The sequence below is a fragment of the Cricetulus griseus genome, chromosome 2 (assembly GCF_003668045.3).
Source record: "Cricetulus griseus strain 17A/GY chromosome 2, alternate assembly CriGri-PICRH-1.0, whole genome shotgun sequence".
Taxonomy (NCBI): domain Eukaryota; kingdom Metazoa; phylum Chordata; class Mammalia; order Rodentia; family Cricetidae; genus Cricetulus; species Cricetulus griseus.
The window spans coordinates 434924595-434949731 of NC_048595.1; the positions used below are offsets into that span (position 1 = coordinate 434924595).

At 43.3% G+C, this 25137-nt stretch overlaps 1 protein-coding gene across 1 annotated transcript in view; it reads right to left on the minus strand.

The window, feature by feature from the left end:
* LOC100756006 (collagen alpha-4(IV) chain) overlaps positions 1–18078 on the minus strand; it is a 94320-nt gene extending 76242 nt beyond the window's left edge. The window contains exons 1-3 of the mRNA XM_035439257.1: positions 18032–18078; positions 16037–16079; positions 9900–9977 (exon numbers count right to left, since the gene is read on the minus strand). Of these exons, the coding sequence (XP_035295148.1) occupies positions 9900–9977; positions 16037–16079; positions 18032–18078 (168 nt within the window). The remainder of the gene's footprint in view (positions 1–9899; positions 9978–16036; positions 16080–18031) is intronic.
* Positions 18079–25137: the final 7059 nt, after the last annotated feature.

The following is a 25137-nucleotide window of genomic DNA, read 5'->3' on the forward strand; positions in this document are numbered from 1 at the left end:
CACTCTGATACCGTATTCCATTCCACAGAGGCCCCACCCCTAAGCATTATGGTAATCATAGCTTTCTTGATGCCATCTAATACCCCTTAATACCACTAACACGTGACTTTAAGGATTGAGCCCCTGTTTGGAGGAAACAGAGCACACTCAAACCGTAACTGCAGAGAACAATTAAGGCTTCTCAAAATAGGCAGAACCCTGCCCCACCTCAAGGAGAGACAGGTGCAAACGATCCCTTAAAGCCCCTAAAATTCTAAGCCCCAGAAGAACAGTTCCTGCCCCCCACCAGGAGAGCAGGACCCGCACCTCCCCAGGGAGCACAATAGAGCCAACCCTGTTAGCTCAGGTGTGGCTGAGCCAGCCCAGAAATTGTGAGCATGGGAGAGCTGTCCCCATTTCACATCTGGCAGACCAACCCTACAGCTGTCAGGCCCAGACCCAATGATATGACTTGGCCGCCCCATCATCCACCCCATGTATGATCTGATGGAGCCCGTGAAGGGGCCTGACCTGCAGGCCCAAATCTGCAGGACCTCCACAACCAGGGCAACAACAGGATATCCAAGAAGAATCTCAGTGAGGGCCCAGCATCGATAGTGTTGTAGAAACCAGATGCCTTGAACCAGACCAATGACTCTATGCAATGAACACTTGTAAGTAAAGACATGTGGACAAAGGGGTTTACTGTGTGACTCATGAAATCATACTGCAGCTTCCATGATGAGATTTTAAGTTTTTCCCTTTTTATGGTATTTTTCCTTTTTTTTTCTCTTAAATTTTTTCTTTTAATTTGGGGGGTGTTGCAAGGACAGAGGGCAGATGCGGAGGGCAGGGGAAATGAATGGGATCAAGATACCTGATGTAAAGACACATAGAATAAGAAAGCAAATAACAAATGTTGAGGCCCTTCCACCAGACTGGTTAGAGGTCCACGCCCCCTGCTGAGCAGTGAGCAGACTTGCAGGCCTCAAGGAGTCTTACCAAAATGTAGCATAAACGTCATTACGTTTGATTTCAACCACCCTAAACAGCATCATTGTAAGTGGAAAACTCACATAAAATTTGAGATGTCTCCCTTTGAAGACTATGAACTTTATGGCTTCACTTTACTGCTTTTTAATATTATTAGTTATTTTGTTAAATGATAAAAATTTTAAAAGAAACACATTAAACCTTGGGTACCTGTACCAAATTTGTCTAAAAGCTCCTGCTCACAAAGATCTCCCAAACATTAGTCTTTGAAATAGTGGTCTGACAGTCCATTCTACTAGAATAAATAATTTATCTACAGTAAACCAGAAAGAATTTCTATTTACATCAAATCAGTTCACATAAAAATGGGGTCAGAAAAAAGAAACTCCTTATAAGTAAATATCTAAGCTTGGTTATCTCTAAGGCTATCATAGAATTAATTACAGAGTGAATAGAGAAAAATAACAGTTCATGAAAGTTATTTTTGTAACTACAGAATCAATCACAAGTATTTTTATCATTAAAAGAAGTATTTTTTTAAAATCATACTTGATCCTAACCCCTGGTCCCCACAAACCATCCATGAGGTGATTAAAACAGGTTCCACAAGGAACCCTGCAACTGACGTTGAGATGGAAGAACAATGGTCTACAGCATTCCTACTATGTCTACGAAATTTGCCTCCCACTACTTTAGTGGCATAGTTCAGGGTCCCACGAATTCCTATGGTATCTGTAGTGACCATTCTGGGTTTCCTCTTCCTTCTCGGCAGCATCATCGGTTCATGGGGGCAGGGTTTCACTGTGTGACCCAAGCTGGCTCTAACTCTCTATGTAGCCTAGTGTTGAATGTATGGTAACCTCTTGCCTCTGCTCACCCCCAGCCCCTGGTGCCAGGGCTACAGGCATATGCCAGCACTCCCAGCTATAATCTGTGTTTTACATGTATTCTTCACTCACTTTGGGGGCACAAACAGGAACTCAAGTCCTCGAGGAATGCTAGGCAAGCACTCTCCCACTGAGCTCTGCTGTGTCTTGTGAAACTATCTGAGCGAACGCCCTGTTTCTTTATAGAGCTTCCCTGAGGAACAGCATTGAACTTAATTTACTGCAGACTTCTCTTCCTGTGGGCCTCAGTATCATCTTCTAGTGCCAGCCCTGGTTCCCAGATGTCTTCTAGATACTCTCTTGGGTATGTTTCTCCTAATTCACACTCACCACGTCAAAGCAGAGCTCATCTCTCCCAAGCTCCATCCCTATACCTGCAGTGATGACTGATGTACACTCAGCATACTGTCATCCATTTTGGACTCACTGTCTCTCCCTCCCATGACCACATCTGACATGTCTTCCTTTTAACTCGGTATCTGCCATATGTCAAGTTCATCTTCATCTCACTGAAAAGTCCAGGGCAGGGTCACGTCATCTGTAGCACAGGCTATCCAACTGTCAGTCTACCTCACTTCCTTGATTCCAGTTTTCTCCCCATCTTAGCTGTTAGCTCCCTTCAAACTGTCCTTTCCTTGGGTCATAGTCTTACCTCTGATGGCACAATGTGCCCTCCACCACCCCAGCCTACCAGTCCCTGTGACCAGGTATTTATGCTTCGTTCACACTTGTTTCGAAGAGATGACAATAGTCTTTCTTCATCTGTCACTCAAACCCTCCCATCCTCCTGACAATGTTGATGTTGATGGCAGTGACATTGATTACCATGCCACCTGGTATGCCACATGTCTGGGCTCTTCATCTGCCCTCAGCTCAGTGGGGTGTTCTGCTTCATTCTCATGGGCTCTTTGCAGCCACAGAAAGCCAAAAGCCACCCTTGAACACTTCCTCATTCCCCAAGGAGTACTCTAAACATCAGAGAGATGTTTGCTTGAGGCCACACAGCCAAAACCTGGGGAAGTGGTTCTGAACCCAGACCTTTTGAGACCAATGTGTCTGCCGCCTTTTCATCCCAAATCTCACCAACCATCATGTCTACCTGAAAATAATGCCCAGATTCACCACCCATAATTCATTTATGTTTTGTGAATATTCCTTAGTATTTGTTTAGACAATGTCCTTTAGAATGAATTTGGGACCAGAGAGATCCATTCTCATCACAGACATTTGGCCACTGTCTCAAGTGTACAAATGTTAAATGTGTGCTCACACTGAATAAATACTTCCATAACTAAAGCTTACAAGTAAACATTATGTCTAGTTCACCTCTCCCTTTGCTACATCTATTTATTATTATCATTTTATTACTGGCATTCCCTTTAATGCCCTTTTAATGTGGAAGTGTAATTCAGAGAGCACGCCATTAGGTGTCGCTACAATATCACAAACACCCTCGAACCAGGCAGCCACTGAAACCCCAATCCTCCAAGCACAGTGCCTTCAGAGTCCTTCCATATTATTGGGGGAGGGAGGAGTCTGGACAGCAGGAAGAGTTTCAGAACGGAAGAATGAAATGAAAACATGGTGATCCATCCAAGAAGCCTGGAGTGCAGTAGCGAAGAATATTCCTGTACCTTAAGATTGCCTCCCCTGTTCACAGTGAGCTTGGGGTGCATTGATCAGTCCACCTTGGGGAGCACTAGGGACTATGCTCTCAGGAGGCAGTAAGCAAATGCAGTAGAAAGACCCTGCACAGAGAAGCAGAGGAGAAATCTTAGACACTGGACAGGAAAGTCACCTCTTGGACCAGTCCCCGATGAGCGGCTCTCCCATTTTGCAGTATTAGTATGTTGGGAACAGCCTGGCATCTTCTCTGCACTCTAGAGACCTAGGACATCAACGTCCTTGCACTCTGCTCCTGTGACTTTTCCTCCTTTGCCAATGATACCTTTTCTGGCTTAGATACATCTATCCACCACCCATCCTCATTACACTTACAAGATGACAAGAGACATGATGTGGTTAGAGTCGTATCCTAGGATAGGTTACGGCAGGTTGCCCTGGGGTTGGGGAGCTCTAGCTGCCCTCACACGACTCCTTATAAGAAGGCTGTGGGTGAGATCCCACACAGACCACAGAGAATAAAGCAACGTGAAGAGAGGCGGGGCTGCAAGCTGGGGCAACGCATCCAGGACCAAGGAATGTTAAGCACTCTCAAAAACCACAGAGGTGGAAGCAGATTCTCCAGCAGGAGCCTGGCAGTGCCAACTGACTGCCTTTGAACATCTGGTCTCAAGTGAAGAGCATACTTGCGGTGCAGTCAGCCACCAAGCATGTGCTAATTTGTCACCGAAGCTGTGGCTGTTAATGTGACCCCTCCTCCACGCTGGGGCTCGCTGCTCTCCAACTGCAGCAGGTCTAATCTTGAGGGCATATCCAGCATTCTGTGCCCAATGCCCACACGCTCCCACACAGAGCCAGCTCAGGAAACCAACTTAGGCACCCAGGGAGAATCCAGGGCCTCTCTCGTCTCTTCTTTTCCACGAGGCACCATCAAGGACTCAGAAAGTGCCTGGCACTGACCAGGGAATCAGAAATAGTGGCTGGAGGATGATGCTCATCTGTCTAAGGAGACTAAGGGCTGTGAGATGTCCCAGCCACAGGGACTTTCTTCTTGGTCTTGCCCTTTGGCTGGCAAGGATTTGATGGTTATTTGTTGAATAAATAGGAAAGCATTACTATTGATTGCAGGTAAGACAGCATAACAAAGTGACCAAATAAGAACTTGAACTCCGCACAGGGAGACCTGAAGCCCACTAGAAATCACTGCACTGAAAGAGATGGTTGGCATAAGTAGACGCAATGAAACCCACCACCAAACCACACTACAACGGAGTCCTGGTAGAAGTTCTGTTATGTTAGAACCACATGCACACTTGGCATGGTGGGAAACACGTGGAACATCGTACAGTGCAGGGAACAAATATCCCTCTTCCTTCTCACACATACATGAATGCCAGGTATCAAGGAGACTTGCCAGCATACTGAAATTGATGCTAGTTACCTGCAGCAACTCTTCAGATAGATGCCAACTATTGCTGTTGTGTCAACGCTGTAGGCAGCCCCTCTGCTAACCATAGGCTTGCAAAGCTCTTCTCAGAAATACTCAACCCCTATACTCAGCAAATTCAAATCTGGAAATATAACCCTTCAGCTTCTGCAAGTGTTCTGGTGTTCAAAAACCACGTTACCATCTCTGAAACAAACACTTGAGCAAGCTAAGCCAACGGTGTGACATCGAGTGTGGCAGCTGCAATCCACCAGGAAACACGTGTAATATGTGGGCACAAGGTTTTCAGAAAAATTCTGGATCTTTGTGCCTTTGCAGGACAAAGGCATGATCTAACACCTGGTGTTTATCATTGAGAATGGTTCCAGCCTTCTGACCCCAGGTTACCTGCTGTCCCCTAAAGCCATGTGCATCATATTTATCAATGATCCCTGGATTTTCTGTGATGGCAAAGTGAGACAGAGAGTTCTTGAAGGAATGGGGTGTAGCATGCCAAGAAAGCAGCAACAAAGGCAATGGGGACAACTAGCTTTATCAAATTCCAGCTGCCACTGGCTGAAAACACAACACCGTAACTGACTACTGGGGATTTAGAGACATGAAATCACTACTCTGAACCATTTGTCGGGCGGTGTTCTAAATTAGTGTCCTAAATGCAGCCATGTGAATGACAAAGAGTCTGAGGGTTAGAACTGTGTGTGCAAATAAGTTACTGACATGAGAAATACTAACAATAATTGAAACTCCCCAAGGAGATTCTACTTTTTAGGATGCAGGCTGATAAAAATATAAGGGATGGATCGGTGACAGTGTAAGGATATGTTGTACTGAACATATTCAGTGTTTACAATCCAGAGGAAAGAGAAACTCATTAATATTTGATTAGGGTTTCAAACTACAAAACTTAAAGACAGTGTGAGTTTAAGGCCACTTGCCCCCTGTACCAAAAACCACATCACAAAGCTTTGTTGGTTTCACGACTACTTGACTCCCTCAGATGAGAAAACACATTCACCTATTTTTTAAATAAGCTACAGAAAGATAAACTATTAATATTACCATCCATGTCACTAACCCAGAACTCATAAAAGGTCCCATCCTGGTTTGTAAGGACATGACTTCATCTTCCTTAGCAACAGGCAACCACTAAGTACATGCACTGCTTCCCTTCAGAGTGACAAGGGCTAAGTTAAAATCCTGTCCAATTCTATATCATTTGCCTCCTTACAGAGATTAACAGAAAGTTTGGAGAGGAGATGGGCAAGAATTGTAGATCATGTAAGGAAATAACTCAATAGCTCTCCAGTCACACCTGACATCCCAGAACCAGGGGATACCATCACCCTAAGGGATGACTTTAACCCTCTAGACAAACCTTTTTCTCCTAGCTTGAACCTGCAAGCCATCCATCAGGTGGGTGTACCCCCATCTCCCACCCCCATCCAATACCACAGGCCTGGGGAGTTCCTAGAGCCACAGTGGTCAGAGTCACCTTGCTATGAAGATGCTCATCTCTGGCCACAGCTGAAGTTTACAGGGATTTGTACTGTGAAAGTTTACATACTTCAAAGCAGTGCCTGTATGTGAGATAAGAAGTCTAGGTGCAGAAGAGAGAGTCACTGTTAACATGAAAACAACAGGGTTCCATATGGATCCACAGTGTGCCAGCGTAGCTCCTGAATTCTCTCTGTATCGGAGTCTGCGTTTTAATCTGTTGATTGGTACCTGTAGACTGCCTACTGTAATGTGCTCAAAGCAGTGCAACAGAATACTCTTACTCTGAAGGGGAACCAATGAGCAACAACTTGTCCCTCTAAGGTGTGTGATGTGAGTCAAGAGGCTGTTTTCATGACCCTATGACAAGTACATACTTAGGATATAATGAAGGGGTTCAGCCACAGCCATACTCAAACTGATTGAGACAAGAGGCTAGGCCATGGTCTCTGGACCACTGCACCTATCTGTCCCTGGTTTACCTCACTGTAGCTCCAGATTCAAAGAGCTAACAACAACTCTTTTGCCAAGATGCCAATTTTGCTTATCAAGAATTGCTTTAGCACCCTGTATGGGTGAATAATGTTCCTCCAGAAGCCATAGTTATGGAATGAAAACCTATGATACAAGATGTTGACCAAAGCTGGGTGGTAATGTTGCACACCTTTAATCCCAGCACTCAGGAGGCAGTAGCAGGTGGATGTTTGTGAGTTCAAGGCCAGCCTGATCTACAAAATGAATTCCAGAACAGCCAGGCTACACAATGAAACCCTGTCTTGAAACAAAACAACAACAACAACAAAAAGTTGTTGAATAAGGATGGGAAGAGCTCATGATGCCACTACTCCTCTCTAAGGAACTCATGGTAATTGATGGTTGCTGGGAAGGAGTCATTTTCTTCAGTGATATAACCACTGATCTTCCACCCACACTCATACGAGAAACCCTAATCAAGTCCAATGAATCACTTATGTGAAACACACACATTAAAAACACACATGAGAGAGAGGGGGGAGAAAGAGAGAATGGGGTGATTGGTGTGATGGCATAGGATGGTGACTAACGTGACCAGAATTCATTATATACATGTATTATCAAGGAGTAAAAAAAAAAAAAAAATTACTTCAGATCAAACCATTCTAGGGTAGGGTTTGAACAAACCACCCAGTGAGCCCACAGGAGAGGAACAGTTTCCTTCTTGGGGGTGCCAGCTTTTCCCTAGATGGGATGAGTAGTCTCAGTGAGACACTTCCAGCCCCTGGAATTCTGTGTCATTCCACCTGGAGCTGCCACTGTAGCTCAAGAGCCTGGCTGGATGCTAAGAACCGGGTGGCTACGTCTCCATCCCCCCACTGACATATCTTCCTTCCTCCCACGGTCTCTGCTGGAATAATGTCACCCACACCTGAAGCCCTCACAGGAAGATTCCAGCCACCCAGTGAGGCCAAGGTTGCAGGGGCTGCACACACAGTCCCCTTGGCCACCCACTACCAGGGACACACACAGAGCAGAGTACAACTCAGCCTCGGGAACCCTCACAATCCACACACAGCTGTGGGGGTTGGGGGAGGCTTAAAAGCACACTCTGTACATAGTCACTGGCTTGTGATCATGGAGACACTTAAGAAATGGAATCAGGAGCCAGGCAGCACATGCAAAAAGGCTGATCTCAGGAAGGACCCACTTGAGCTCATAAAATGACAGTAGACCCAGGTGTTGGAACCTAAGTGCAATAACCTTTCCATGCCTGTGGAGCCAGTGCTGGAGGTGACGCCAGGCACCTGGCCGTGGTTTGTTGGCTCTGATCTGGGTTCTTTATACTGTCAGATGGAAACAAAAACAACCACACCCATCCCACTGAGCTGTTGAGTTGAGAGCAGGACATCTCTAGGTGTGCACTGCTGGTGTTGGGGATCAACCTCTGGTGTAGAATGGACCCTGCACTGCAAGAAGCTGAGCCATGCTGTAGGTCTCAACAATTAGACCCCAGTAGCCCCCATTCACCCGGCAGTGATAACTAAAACATGTCCCCAGAAAGGTGGGTGAAACAAGATGGTCCCCAATAAAGAACCACAGAATTAAGTGGACTCAGATTTCTAAAGACCAATGAGTACAGCAATAAAGCCTTGGAATGAGAGAAAGAAAATATTTTGCCCTAAAGACTGGCATGCTCTGAGTGCCATGACTACCCCTGTGGGACTGACATGGACGTCATTTGGACTGAATGTTTGCTTAGGCCCCTTATTATTCACGTGTTGAAATCCCAAGCTCCAGTACGTCTAGAGTAGGAGATGGAATGTCTGGGAGATGACCTGATCATCAACATCAAGCCCTTCTGAGAAGACCCGAGAGAGTGCTCTCTCTCTCTCTCTCTCTCTCTCTCTCTCTCTCTCTCTCTCTCTCTCTCTCTCTCTCTCTCTCTCGCTCCAATCCACAAGGACACCATCCTCAAGCCAAGAAATGGCTCTCACTAGTAGAACCTTGATCTTGGATTCTCAGCCTCCAGAACTGTGAGAAACAGATTTAAGTTGATTGAGGCCCCAGTGCCCTATATCTGTTTCAGTAGCCGGAATGCATGAAGACTACTACATCCAAATCACTGACTCAGCCTCAAAAGTATCCAAAGTTTATGGAAGACAGCCAACCCGATCCCTTCATATTTAAATAATACACAGCTATGTGTGTCTAAGATGTAAAGAGTTATATTACAGTCCACAAAAAAATAACATGAGGGTTTTGAAGCAAAGGGTTGCTTCATCTGAACCTCAGCATGCATGAATTCACAGCTGTCAGTGTACAGGGAAATGTTCCTGAGATGTGAAAGGCAGAGGCCAAGGTGGACTCATGCTTTACAAAATAGATAAGAGTACAGTTGGAACTATCATGAGTAGCTTTAAGCTAGAAACTGGCCTCTGGTTCAATCTTCTGCACAGCACAACTGGTGCATATAAGGTAAGGATTGATGAGCTAAGGGAGGCATTCTGAGCACGTAGAATAGTCCCTGGCAAGTATGGAGCATGAAATGTATAGCTATTGCCTTGGCTTGAATATTGAGTTTCAGTAGGGTGCTATGAATGCAAGGGAATTATGGTCAAATATCTGGAAAGATGACTTTAACCCAAATTAAACAGTGTTTTTTATTTTTTATTGCACACACTTCTCAGAGCCTTTAAAACACTGATAAACAATAAACCTTGGAGGAGGTGACCTAGAGGGACAGACACTATAGACTTTTCTTCATAGGACAATTCATGACCCTAGTGTTGTAGAAAATACGGGGTGAATTGCACTGCCCAGACTGTCCAGCATCACACATAGTCTAAATGAATTGTAAACTTTTCTAAGAACGTGAAGAACCATTCACGGTAGAAGATATGCACCCCTGGCTACTAACATGTGCTAAGGCTCCGAGGCTGTGGAAATATTCAGAATGGTGTGAAATCAAGGCTGTCAGTGTTGATTTCTGCATCACTCACCCGCGATCCCTTTTCAGGAAAACACTGGCAGACAGAGCAGTTTCTTCCTCCACAAGGGCTGCCATATTTCTTGCCACTCTGGAAAGTGAAGCCACTTGTTCAGTCTATCTGTCCTCATCTCAGTTCATAGAGTACACAATACCACAATCCCAACATGTACAAACCCCAGGGGGCATTTCTTACCTTTCGATCCAGGAAAATCAAATATTAATGGATTTATTCTGAGACAGGTTGTCACTACGGAGCCAGGCTGCCCTCTGACTTTTGATTCTCCTGCCTCAGCTTCACCAGCACACTATCACACCTGGCTTCAGTCAGTAGTACTGGCACACAAAAAGGAGGAGCACCTGCACCATGGTACAATCCTTGGGGTACTATAGCATGGGTCAGACCCTCCAACCCTGGAGACACTGGAGAAAAAGGAACCTTATTCAGAAGCCACCAGAGCCAGAATCATCTAGAGGCTTTCTCTCCTGTGAAGACTTCAGTACCAAGCTGCAAACAGTCTAAGGGTGTAAATACGCAGTCAGGCAAGCTGCGCACAGACAAAGTCTAGTTTCAATGGGAAGCTTGGCTTTCTCCTCACAGCCCCCTTGTGTCTCCAAGATCAGCCAGGGTAAGGGATCCTCACCAAAAGAATCCTTCCTAGGACAATTCTCCAATAAGTCTTGCAATGTGGATGTAAATTTTCCTTCCTGCAATTTTCTGGTTCTCCAAGGTGGCTCCTCTAATGTGTCCCTCAGTCACAAGCTCCTGAACCTGAGTCATTTGGGCCTTTTCCTGCTTTAATGGACTTTAACTCTCTCTAAAAGTCAACACACACACACACACACACACACACACACACACACACACACCTTCACACAAGCATGTCCCTGCCCTTTGTGATACATAGCACCTTGTCGTCCATTGCACGTCCACATTATCTAGCCCCAGCATCATCAGCCACGTCAGTACTAAGTGTAGTCCAAGAACTACTATTTCCATATGTGCAGTCTTTACAAAACCAGCAAGCTTCAAGTGCCTGCTGTCACCCACCAAGGCTGTGGCTCAGGTGGGAAAGGGGAGTTAGATGGTAGTGGCAGAAATAAGACTATCAAGAAAGCACAGAGACAAACTTTGTCTATGCCAACCTTGCTTGCTTGCATAACTGATACACCTTTTAAGCTTAAGTCATTGAACACACACTAACATAAAATGAAAGAAATAGAGATTAGCTAATCTCTAACCACAGCATTCTGGAGGTAGAGGCCAGAGGATCAGGTCAAGTTCAAGGCCAGCCTAGGTTATATGACACACTGTCCCCCAAAAAAAGAAAGAAGAAAGGAAGGAAGGAAGGAAGGAAAGGAAGGAAGGAAGGAAGGAAGGAAGGAAGGAAGGAAGGAAGGAAGGAAGGAAGAAAGGAAGAAAGGAAGAAAGGAAAAAAGGAAGAAAGCCACTAAGCCAATAGTTACAATCCTGGTAGAAGACCAGTAAGTAGGTGGAATACAAGCATGTTACTATGCATATTACTTATAAATATGCACATAAGCACAAACAAATACATGTATATGTCCATAAACATGGGTAAGAGTGATAAAAGACAAAGTGTCTACACAAGAGGGTTTTTTTTTTTTTTAATCACTCAATCTCAACTTCCTTTAAGGGGCAGTGAGGTGGTTTGAATAAAAGTGGCCCCCATAGGCACATAGGGAGTAGCATTATTTGAAAGGATTAGGACATGTGGCCTTGCTGGAGGAAGTGTAACAATGAGGGTGGGTTTTGAAGTTTCAAATGTTCAAGACAGACCCAGTGTTTCTCTTTTCCTGCTGCCTGCCAAACTAAATATAGAATTCTCAGCTACCTTTCTAACATAATGTCTGTGTGCATGCTGCCACGGTTCTTACCGTGATGATAATGGACTAAACCTCTGGACCTGTAAATGAGCCCCCATTAAATGTTTTCCTTTATAAGAGTTGTCATGGTCATGGTATCTCACAGGAATAGAAACCCTAACTCTAAGACAAAAAAGGAACATTTTCAGTCAGAATCAAAGAGACAGTATCTTCAAGCATTAAAGGAAAAAGACATCTTTATGAACAAAGGTCTTGTGGGTCATTAAAAGCATTGAATAATCTGAGGGTTTGAGGGGCTAAGAGACAGGCCAGTCTTTAAGTGCCTGTCACGTGGGCATGAGGACTTGGGTTCTGGTTTCTCTCTCCCATGTACAAGGCTGGCACAGCAGTGCAGGCCTGCAATCCCAGTGCCGAGGGGGTGTAGACAGGGGGATCCCTGAGGCTTGTTGGACAGGTATATGGCTAAATTAGTGAGCTCCAGATTGATAATTAATGGTGGAGAATAATAGAAATAATACACTCAGCACTGACCTTTATCCTCCCCAGGCATGTGTATGAACACACACACACACACACACACACACACACACACACACACACACACACACACACACACCACATAAACCACACATAAATAAATGAGATTGAAATTTCAGGAATGTATGACTCTTGAGTTTTAATTACCATTGTTATCTGTAAATGCATGAATTCAAAATTCTGAAAGGTTAGGAATGAAATGCCCAGGCTTGGCTGAGACACCATGCAAGCACAGTAGCTAGTCTGAGTATTTGGATTCATTTAAGGTCAGAATTCATTATTGTCTTCAGTGAAATACCAAAATAATAATGAAAAATGGAGTCAGTAGATTAGATGCCTTGATAACCAAGGCAGGATATTTATTTGATATTTGCTTATTTTTGCCAAGCATCACTGAAATATGTGAGGCAGGATTACTTTTCAGGAGTCATTTTAAAATAGATAAGCAGATTCTAACAAAGAGACACCTGTGGTGATATTATTTATGATTTATTAAAGCTCACCTTGAAGATCAGAGAAGCAAAGCAGCCAAGCCAGTAGATCTTACCTCTACCCAGGTGAAAGGACAATTCTGTTTCCACAAATCCTCAAAGGCAAAAGCTCTTAGTTCCTATCTCCTCCTGCTTTTATTTCTTTCTCTTCCCAACTGTATCACTCCTGTCTCCACCTCCATAGTGCCGGGATTAAAGGCCTGTGATCCCAGGTATTGAGATCACCTTTGTGTGAGCTGTTTCTTTCAGGACTGGATCAATTTCGTGTAGTCAGTGTGGCCTTAAACTAACAGAGATCCATCTACCTCTTAATCCTGAGTCCTGGGACTAAAGGTTTGTGCCACCACTGCCTAGCTAATATGGCTATTGGGATTAAAGGTGTGTATCACCACTGCCTGACCTCTATAGCTTGTGGCTGACTTTGTTTTCTGAATCCTCAGGCAAGCTTCAATAAATCACAAATAATATATCACCACAGACATGCACTGACACGTGAAAGGGGAGTGGGACCTTGCAAAGGAAGAGTCTGAACTTCACAACGATGTTGTACTGGATGAGGAGATACAGAGTGTGACACTCAGACTCCATGTAAAAAACAAAACAAAAAACAAACAAACAAACAAACAAACAAACAAAACATGTGGTGGTAGAGGCTTGTGATTCCAGTCCTGGTGAGGTAGAGACTAGCAGATTCCCCAGGGCTTGCTAAGCAGCCATATTAACCTACTTGGCAAGTTCCAGGACAAGGAGAGACCCTGTCTCCAAAATAAATGAAAAGAAATAGAAGTGGGTGATGACTAAAGAACAGCATCTGAATTTGTCTACTGGCCTCCATACTCAGCAAACACACACACACACACACACACACACACACACACACACACACACACACACACACACAGCGTAAAGCATGGTTTTCTACTGAGTTGGGGATAATCATGGAAGACTCATTTACCAATAAATACCACAGGCAATTAAACATTCATAGCCTGAACCACAATGGCTAAGAATATACTTGCACTGGCTGGTTTTGTGTGTCAACTTGACACAAGCTAGAGTTATCAGAGGAAGGAGCCTCAGTTGAAGAAATACCTCAGTGAGATCCAGTTGTAAGGCATTTTCTCAATTAGTGATGAATGAGGGAGGGCCCAGACCATGGTGGGTGGTGCCATCTCTGGACTGCTGGTCCTGGGTTCTATAAGAAGTTGGGTTGAGCAAGTCACGGGAAGCAAATCAGTAGACAGCTCCCCTCCATGGCCTCTGTAACAGCTCCTCCCTCTGAGATCCTGCCCCATTTGAGTTCCTGTCCTGACTTCCTTCAGTGATGAACAGTGATATGGAAGTATGAGCCAACTAAACCTTTCCTCCCTAACTTGCTTTTTTGGTTATGGTGTTTCGTCTCAGCAACAGAAACCCTAAGACAATACCCATACTTAAAACCTCACTGGGAACACACCTATACTTACACACTCACTGGGAACACACACTCACACACTCACTGGGATCATACACTCACACACTCACTGGGAGCACACCTACAATCATAAACTCAATGGGAATACACCTACACCCAAGCCAACTTATTTTTCTTCGAAGGGAAAACAAAAAACAAACAAACAAAAAAAACCCCAAACCAGAGAAGTCACCCTTCTCTACCTCAGATGTCATAAAACATATGCTTAATGCATAGAAAAGATCAAAGAAAGGAAAGCATTAACTTCTAAAAAATTAACTCTACCCGGTATTTGTACCCACCTTCTTTTTTTGGAAAAAAAATAACAGATATAAAACCAAAACATCAAGCTGTAGAAAAGCATACCATATTAGAGAACATTTTGTCTTTATGTCCTGGCCTCAAGTTTCCTACCCTCCGAGGATCCATCTCTTTACATTGCTATCTAGGTATTAATAAGCTTATTCAACCACATGCACCCCCACTGTTGGTGATTTGGATTGTTTCATTGATACTCGAGTGGCAGGCTGCCTAGTACCTGGCCATTTTCACATAGTCACTGTTTTCTCATTCATTTTGACATGTTCTCGCCGCTGTCCAACTCATGCAGCACCCACTCCCTGCTGGTAAATACTTAGGCTATGCCCTTCCTCAGCTGCAGAGCAGCACCCTGCAGTCAATACTCGTGTGCATTCATCTTTGCACATGACAGAATACAAATATGTGACAGATTTATAAAATGCATCCCTGCCTCCCAAAGAATGTACATTTGAAATACTGGTAGATAATGCAAACTGTTTTCCACAGGTACTGTGTCAATTCACAACTTCCCTTTAAATCCAAGTTATCTTTCTGCTCCCTGTGTGAAGACTCAAGAATCTCCCTGCACCACAAGCTGATGGGAGAGTCCAGGCTTGTACTATCTTTGGTTGGGGAATCACATTCACTCACAAGAATATAAGGAGCAAGGGGAGTGAATTTTAGGATGATGCAAACTTTCATAATAGAAAATTAAGTACATGCAACACAAAAATAAGCTTGGAAGACTCAGGTAAGATTAACTAGAAAAAAATGCTCCCAAGATAGCATCACAGGGGGCATTCTCAAATGTGCATTAACTAAACTGGACAAGTCTCACTCTCTCTGCTTAACACAGGACTGGGACTAAGTCTTAGCTGGGTTAAAGAGTAAGTAACTTGGGAGAACCAAGAACCAAGGGCTTCTCATTCCTTGACCCAGGTTGGGAAAAGGGGAGTAGAGATAATTTTCTATTTGAGTTACTTTACAAAAGTCTGTGGTAATCAAGGGACTTTCGTAGGGCAGATCTCGGTCACTCCAGTGGTCTTTGACCCAAATGGCAGGCATCCCTTAACAGGACACCCCTGAAACCTTTGAGGTTGGGTTCATAATTTGATTCTTTCCCAAGGGAGCAGAAGAAAGAGGGCTGGTTACAGGCTGGCCTTTCTCTGCAGCTAAAAAACATCCAGACTGAATCTTTTATTTCTTGGTTAAATCTTGAAATGGCCCAGCTACTTCTTTTCTGTTCCAAATAAAAAAGAATTTAAGGAAGGGCTATGGTTATTTTAAGATAAAGACCTCTCCAACACCCAGGCAATTTTATAAGCAGCTTTGATTGGAAAAATATCAAAGTGGCCCAGGGCTGTGTCTTATCTCAACATCCATTTCACAGATATGAAAGCTGAGCCCCAGAGACTGACTAGTTTAAAAAACTCTAAAAACATATAAATCATATGTCCATGCAAAGAATCATATATTCAACAAAGTAAATTTTCCATGTACTGAATGAATTCATATACTTACCCCATATTCATATCGTATGGTAAAGAGAATAAATATTAGTGACCTGTGAAAAAGCAAAAATATAGAGTAAGTGTTTGCTTTAATGGGAAACAAGCTAAACAGTATTAACTCCAGAGGGCTGGTTCTCACTCCTAACTGTTACCATTCAACACAGTCAATGTCACCATCTCCCAGAAGGCTGGTTCTCACTCCTAACTGCTACCATTCAACACAGTCAATGTCATAATCTCTCTGGCTGACATCATTGCCTCGCCTCTCTTATCAGTCAGGGAAAACATGTTTAAAGACCTTTGGTGTGGATATTTTGAAGTTCCTGATGCTGGACTCCATAGGGGTACCCAGGGTGAGATTGAGGCCTGAATGAATGGAGTTGAGATGACTCTCTGGAAAGCTAGAGGAAAGAGAGAGGGAGGCAGCTGTGGTTGGGAACATACCCGAGACCAGTGTATCTGAGTAGTCATTTAATGGGACCCTTGCAAGGAGGAGTGGTAGATGGAAAGCTGCCTGAATGAGAACAATGCCTGGGGTGAGTGGGAATAATGTGGAATTATTAAGAAAAGTGAGGTGGAGGTGGTCCACAGCCACCCCCCCAGGTCTTTGTTGCTATTTACAAACAAATGCTAACAAGAGGGAGGACATGATGGAGAGAGGCCAAGCAAATGTTTGCTGGGGTGTCCATCTTTCCATCAAAGGCCTTCAGTGCACATTATTTCATTTGGTTCTTGAGCATCTGTGGTGAGTTTGTGCTCCTGGCCGTACTATACTATCCCCACCTCCACCCTTGGTGGCAGGAGAACTGGAACCAGGCCTTGGGCTTGGGCTCATGTAGCCTTTCCCCCTTTGGAATCATGTGCTAAGTGAACAGTGAACCTACTTTCTCCACACTCTAGTTCTTTCTCGTGGAGTAACAGAAATACTATAGGCAACAACAAAGCATTGTGTCTGGGTGATGGGGGATGTCCTTCTGTATGCTGTGAATATGTGTTTCTCTTATTGGTTGATAAATAAATGCTGAATGACCAGTATCCAGGAAGGAAGTATAGGCAGGGATACCAGACTAGGAGAATTCTAGGACGAGGGACCAGGAGTGAGTCACCAGGGAGACTCACTCACTACCCTCCCATGTAGCTGCCAAAAGAGCAACATACTGGAGCATTTACAGGTAAGCCACAGTCTCATGGCAATACATAGTTTAATAGAAATGGGTTAATAATTAAGAGAGAGCTAGCCAATAAGAAGCCTGAGCCATAGGTCAAACAGTTTATAATTAATATAACCCTCTGTGTGTTTATTTGGGACTAAAGGGCTGCAGGACCTGGTGAGACAGAAACTTCTATCTTCATCTGAGTGTGATCCTGATTAAGAGACCAAAGCTGGAGCATCTCACTGACTCAAATCAAGGTCTTTGCTGCCTGTGTTCCTGAACATGGAGAGTCTGGTTCTTTCCCTTTTCAGACTCTAGAAGTGTCCATCTTCTTTGACTCACGGTTCCTTCCATCTCCAAAGCTAGTGCTCTGTGGTCTCTGCTTCTGCTGTGATGTCTTGTTCACTGATGCTGGTCTCCCTCCTCCTATCACATCTAAGAATCCTTGTGATGACATTGGGTCCATCTGAATAGTTCAAGATCCCCTCTCCCACTCAAGATCACCTAATTCCATTTGCAACTATAAATTCCTCTTCTCGTATAAATGACATATTAATAACAATTAGGATGTATACATCTTTGAGGTCATGAACCTGCTGGTTGCATTCATGAAAATGCTTTGTCCTCACTCCACTGGCTTCAGGAACTCTCAAGTTCTGGACATTTAATGCATTTGCTGTTCAAATCCAGCAAGTAGGATAGCAGGGGCTTTTGGTTATATAGTACAGCTTTATGTTCTGTCATGATGTGGGTGCATTTGGGGAAAGATGTTGGTATTTAAAAGTCAGGATGTGTCTTAAATGGCAGCAGAACTTATTCCGTAAAGACATGCTCACACCAAGGATACTCACCAGGGGCCTGTGACTGAGGGCTTGGTCCATCTGAAAAAGCACCTCATGAAGACCTGGAGCACAGGTACCTTCCCTGGTGACCTCTGGGTCCAAAATACTTCTCCAGTCTTCTCCTCTCTGCCAGAAGACTCTCATGGAAAGTGGGGAGTCTGTGTCCTGTGTTAGAATCTGCACGTTTGAAATACAAATATGTCTCTCATAACAACAGGGTGCAATAAAATTGAGAGTAACGACTTCCATTATTCTGTCAGTGATGAAAACATTTTCTAAACAACCCCAACATCTGTTGACATAGCAATCTTTTCTTAGTGCTTGTCATACTGAATAAACATCCTTAGAGATTAAAATATCCTACCAGGGGCAAGAGGGTATGGTGGGGAGGGGCAGAGACATAGAAAAGAGGAACAGGGAAGGGTGAAGGGTGAAGATGAGGAATGCATGAAAATACCATAAAGAAACCAGTGACTTTGTAGGCTATCTTTACAAAAGGTTTGTCCTTTGTTTTTGTTTTATGTGTATGGGTGTTTTGCCTACACTTAGGTCTGTGCACCATGTGCATGCAGTGTCCAAGGAGGCCAGAAGAGGGCATCTGATCCCCCGGAGCTGGAGTCAGAAACAGTTACCAACCACCATGTGGGTTCTGGGAATTGAATTCAGGTCCTCTGAAAGAGTAGTTAGTGCTCTTAACCATTGAGTGATCTCTTCAACCCCTTGTAAACTAACTTTAAAAGATAAAAAGAAATAAAATAGAAATTGAATTATTCTCCAGTCCTCTATATGTAATAATTTTTGAAAAATGGAAAAGATTTGTGAGAACATATTTCATGGTATACTTATACATGAATATCCATAACAACCAAAACTGAAAAAAATGATTGATTAATGGAAAAGCAAAATATCACATAATGCAATGGAATATTATTACACAATAATAAAAGAATTATTCATGGATTTGTGCTGCTTCATGGACAAACCTTGAAATCATTGTGAATGTCAAAAGCACATAGACAAATGTGCTCCCTCTGTGGGTAAATCCACAGAGGCAGAAAATAGATTAGCAAGTGTCATGGGTAGGAGCAAGTGGAAAGTTGTGGTGTACAGGGTTGCCTTGGAGATGACAGCAATGTTCTGGTATTAGAGAATGGTCATGGTATGCCTCATGACTTTATCTGGGTCTACTCAGTGATACACTTTAGATGAGTTAGAATGGTGGGCTTGCTTTTTGAATTTTATTTGTGAACAAGAGAAGACATATTTTTAAAGTTAACCTGAAGAACTCTTGACTTTGATCTAAAATCTCTTTGAATCTAAAAATCTCAAAGAATGGAGATGTCTCATTTTTAAAAGTTTGGCCCCTCTAAGCTCCTGTCCTTGTGGGAACTGGTAAGGAGAAGGGAATCAGGCACGTCTGATATCAAAGGCTATTTTTCAATTTCTGGATGAAAGCTGGGCAAATAAATCCACAGTGTCAACTGAAGACCAGTGTCCCTGGTGGGTGGGGGAACTGTATTCCATGATAGTTTCAAAACCAAGTAGAAATACAATTATGGAGAATACATAGATCTTTCCCATCCCCAAACTGCTTGTTTTAGATAGCTTTTGATTTAAAGTTACATTCTAGAAATGAATCTCAATTAAATGACTTATTATTTCAGAAAGAAAATACAAATTGATTTGAATCATTTTAATTATACTCAATATTGTAAACAAGTTGGAAATTGCCCAAAACTATGAAAAAAACAAAGATATTTATATTTAAATTAAAAATAATTGGTGCAGGGCCTGGCGAGATGGCTCAGAAGTTAGGAATAGTGACTATTATTCTTCCTGAGTTCAAGTCCCAAATGGTGGCTCACATCATCTATAGAGGACCTGATGCCCTCTTCTGGCATTCAGGGATACATGCAGATGGAACACTCGTACCTTAAAATACATGAATAAATAATTTCTAAAAAATAATTGATGCAGTTAATCTCCACAGTCAGTTAGGCACACTGTGAAAAAGTTTTCATAGAGTAATACTACTAAAATGCGGAAGAAGGATGCCTGTGCCTGTTACTGTCCTAACATCTGGAGTTTGACTACTGTCGTAACAGCTGGAGTTTCTCAATACACTTGGATGGATGATTTCTGGAGACATCCAAATAAAACTGTTCCAGCATCATTTTAGAAATGCCCAGTGCATTATAATGCCACCACAGTCCAATTTTCACCACCAACAGGTAAAAATGTTAATGGAAAATTTAATGGAAATTTACAATGCTCAGTTTTTATTATGAAATTATATTTATGTAGCATTCACCCTTATATGCACCAGCACATGTGTGTGCATGTGAAGGCCACAGGTCAAACTCGGGTGTTGTTCCTTGGGTGCCATCAGTCTTGTTCCTTGAAAAAGAGTTTAGCATTAGCCTGGAGTTTCCCAAGCAGGCTTGTCTGGCTGATTGGTGAACCCTAGGGATATCTGGGATGGCCCAGGGATGAGAGTAACCCAGTTTCTTTTCTGTTGATGTGATCAAATACCTTGACAAAACAACCATTGAGGAGAAGGGTTTATTACACTTACAATTCCAGAATATGGTTCATCACTGCAGAGAAGTCACAGAAGCAGTCAAGAGCAAAGACAATGGATGTACTCATGCTTCCTGCTTGCTGTCATTAAACTCTTTCCTGATAAGATTTCCCACCTAAGGAATGGTGCACCTCTCAGTGGGCTTGGTCTTCCTACATCAACTAACAATAAAGATAGTCCCCCACAGACTTTTATACAGGCCAACATGACCTAGGCAATTCCTCAAAAGAAACCATCATATTGGGTGATTCTAGGTTGTGCTTGGCTTAAGGTTAAAACTAACTAGCCCAGACAGTGTGTTCTTCTCTTGAAAAGTATAAGACAGAAAATTGTGAAAAGAGAGGTGAGAATCTTGATCAAAGACAGAAGGGCTCTGAGGAAGAATACATACGTACCACAGCTGAGAATCCAGATATTGATTCTTTTTATTTGCCACAAAAAGAGTTACATCATAAATCTGAAGTAGTTTTTGTTTCCCTGGGATATATGTGCTTCTGTGTGAAGACCTGTTCTAAGTGAGCTGCCAAAGGGAAGAAGTTGTCTTTCTACCAGGAGCAGATCGTGGATAGGTGTACACTTACCTGTGCACAAATGCACTACACAAAGACTTTCTGTCTTCATGGATATATATATATATATATATATATATATATATATATATATATATATATCCATTGTAAAGCACATTAAAGTATTTGGTCCAGCTTCCAAATACATAGAAACAATTACCTGTCTCTCAAAACAGCCGCCCCCTAACTTAACATCCTACATTAATGGCTGATATTATGTGGCACTAGATGAGACACTATGTTTATGTTTGAATTTATTGCTGCTGCAAAGACCATAACTCAAACAGCCTGAAATGCTATGACACTAGTATATATGCAAACAATGTTAGCTGATCCTCTACATGGTCAATTTCTGCAGAAGTTACCATGTCTTTTGACCAAAATGCTTTGCCATTGTTGACTGTTGCTGATAAAAGGCACACTCACCACGGTGGCATCGGGGTCCCACTTTCATCCCCACCACATGAAAGCATGGTCAGGTTTTCTATTATCTGATTCCACTTCCTCGGCCCTATGGGAAGGATCACTATAAACCCTGGACTCAAGGTAACCCAACCCAAAACGTGCCTCTGTGACAGAGAACCCAGACTCCAGGCTGGGGAATATACTACAGAGAAAGATCTGTGGAAGAGCAGAAACAAACACACTAAGAAGAAAAGAAGTGGAGGAAGGAAGATGCATCAAGAGATGGCCCAGGGTACAGCCCAGGTGAAGAGTAACCCCGAATTCAGAGGAAACAAATCTGCTAAGAAGTCACAAAAAGCTGTTGGAGAGGAAGATGCAACAAGAGTCGATGATCTCCTGAGAGGAAGGAAGCTGCCCCCCTCCTTCCGGTAGTCTTATTGCCGGTTTCCTGTGTCCAGGTGATTTCTTGGGCCTGTGCCAACAAGCTGAATGGAAAGCCCTCTCCTTCCTGAAGGTTCTAAGGCTATTCCACTCTCGTAGGAGGCTTGCTTGCCCTCCAAGACAGAGATTGCATATCAGCACTTAAATCCGTTTCCAAACACCAGCTTACTGCAGACCCCTGATATGTCTCCAGGCTCCCCCGCCTCCAAATAGAAACAAAAGTCCGTTCAGCATGTGCCATCAGCAAATGCCACCATGTTATCTTGCTAACTCCTTGTGATTATTAACTCCAATTCATTTGTTTTTAAATAGGACTTCTTGGTTTCCAGCTCCCCTGGGACGCCTTACGAGTCTCTGCTCAATGTTTTCCAAATGCTCCAAACTTGGGAACCAGATCCAAGATCTTCCAGATTTCCATGAGTTGCACCATGGGAAATTTGTTTTCTCTGCAACAGGCTCTTGAGTTGGAACAATACCCTGCTGCGCTCTCATCAATGTGGGCGAGTAGCCAAGGTTGAGAACCAGATGAACAAGGAGCTAAGGCTTGGACTTTTCTACTCACAAAATGCTTATAGGAGTTTATGTCTTTTCCTCCATTGGTGACACTAAATTTGTGAGTTCTGTTAAGTGCCCCGGCTTTGTTCTCTCTGTGAGATAATTTCCTGTTTACTCATTGAGTACATGTACTTTCCACCCGATGCGATGACTGTCAGAAGTTTCTTTCTGGCGATTAACCATTCTGATTGTGTGAACAACTATTTTTCCTTTTTCCAAACTAGAATCTTCAATGCTTGAGCTTTTATCTAAAAGGGGTGAGGGTGGTGCCGAAGAGGTTGCTTGGTGGTTAAGAGCACTGGCTGCTCTTTTGAAGTTGAAGATTGGGGTTCAACTCTCAGGACCCACACAGTGACCTACAACCAGCTCTATCTCTAGTGCCGGGGATCTGATACCCTCTTCTGGCCTCTTCAGGCACTGCATTCATGTATTTTACAGGCATACATTTAGGCAAACACCCATACACATAATATTTTGGAATTAAAAGAAGTTCTCAAAGAGTAGGAAAACACTCTTAGTTATGTGTAGGGGAGCCTTATTAACCTCAGTCTACTAGAGAACTTCCTTTCATGGCCTAGACCTCCCCCGTTAAGTGCTAATTTGATCAGTGCTGGGAATGTAGTTCAATTGGCAGAGTGCTTGCCTAACATAAGTAGGATGTAATAGTGCATTCCCGGAATCGCAGTACATTGAACATAGAGGCAGGAGGACCAAAAGGTCAAGGTACATCCTGATTGCAGGATGATTTCAAGGCCAGCCTGGCTACATGAAGCCCTGAATCAAGATGGATGGGGATGGATGGATGGATGGATGGATGGATGGATGGATGGATGGATGGATGCATAGATGGATGGAGTTAACCATTTCCCAATATACATGTTAATCACCTGTTTCTGTTTTCATCTTTCAAAAAAATCTAGGATTGGAAATATGGTCCAGTAGATAATGGCATTTGTTGCCAAGCCTAAAAGCTTGAGTTTAATCTAAGAACGACATGGTGGGAGAAGTGACTCCCACCAAAACTGTCTTCTAATCTCCACAGGCATACAAAGGCATCCCCTGCACAACGCACACACACACATACACACACAGTTAAATAAATAAAATGTAATCATTTTTAAATTAAAATTTATTTCCACTAATACATTTGAAACATGGAAGTAATATGTGTCAATTGGGAGCCATGTGTTAGTACACACATGCATTGTGTAATGTTCAGATGTATAAAAACACATCGTTGCGATGTCTCTACATACACAGACTATTGTATGTGGCTATTAGAACTTCTTACTCTTCTCAAATAGGATCCACCACCCACTGACCAGCCTCTGCCCATCCCCATCTTCTGTGCTTAGTGTCTATGATACCCACAAAATATATTGGCATACAGCTTGGTGTGCATCTCTCTGTCAGGCCTGTTTTACCTAACAGAACAAGCTCCATCCAGTCCTATTGATTTCATTTATTTAAGCTGATTCTATTCCAAGACACACCCCCTCAAAAACAAACAAACAAAAAAACAGCATGGTTTATTTGAGTTCTTTAGTGAAAACTTTCGACCTCATTCCACACACGATTTTTCATATGGGTCATGAGTCTGTGTGGTCCAAAGACCCTCGGAATGTGGCTGCAGCTTCATGTTCTCTGAAAGGGAAAAACTTGACATCTACTCAAGGAAATTCTTGAGAGCTACTCTCAATTCCAGCTGGAACAGAATGCCCCTGGCCTAGAGCCAGCCCACCCCACCTCTCCTACCCTGTAGACCTAGTTGCAGTGTATGAACGCTGCAGTCCTTAAATGACACTGGCATTAGGTCTGTTAAGCCAGAGACAAGTGCAGCCTATCTCAGCTCAACCACTATTCTGGCAACATGGCCTTCTATTATCACTTCCTTTGTGAGGTCCACCTCCCACTATCAACAGAAAACTTGGCAGTAACCATAGCAGTGCCACATCTAGGAACAACATGGTACATGTTATAAGAAGGCACAGCTAATTGTCTAAGCCAGACTGGACTCTGACCTCCAAGATCAGAGTGGCATCATTAGTTCAAAGTTCTAACCTCCAGATTTCCCTGAATCTATGGGTTTTCTTCCTGGCCATGAAACTGCACTTATCTGAGCTCTCTGGGGCTTTCAGACTTTTGAGATCTGCCTGTGGAATGAGCTCTGGCAACAACATCAGCTGATTCCTCAGGCAGGGCCGTCACCAAGGGCAGTGGGAAGCTGACTTCCCAAGTGGAAAGTCTCTATGGTTCTTGTGTATAGTCTCCTTTGCTCCATGCAGACCTTGCATCTAATAGTTTAGGGGATAAGAGTTAGAAAGGTTGGGATTCAGGAATTCACTACCATCACACAGTCAATTCATTCAGTAATTAAAACATATGTTCAGTTAGTATAGCCCTATGTAAGTCCATAATTCCTCTGAGCTCAAGATTTCTCAGTATAGAAAATTAATAACTGAGGAGCCAAAATGAGTCTAAACCAGTGCCCCGTCCAGTGTCTGGTTCAATAACTCTTCCCTCCCATCCCTTTCTCCATTCCTTTCTTCCTCCCTTCCTTCTCT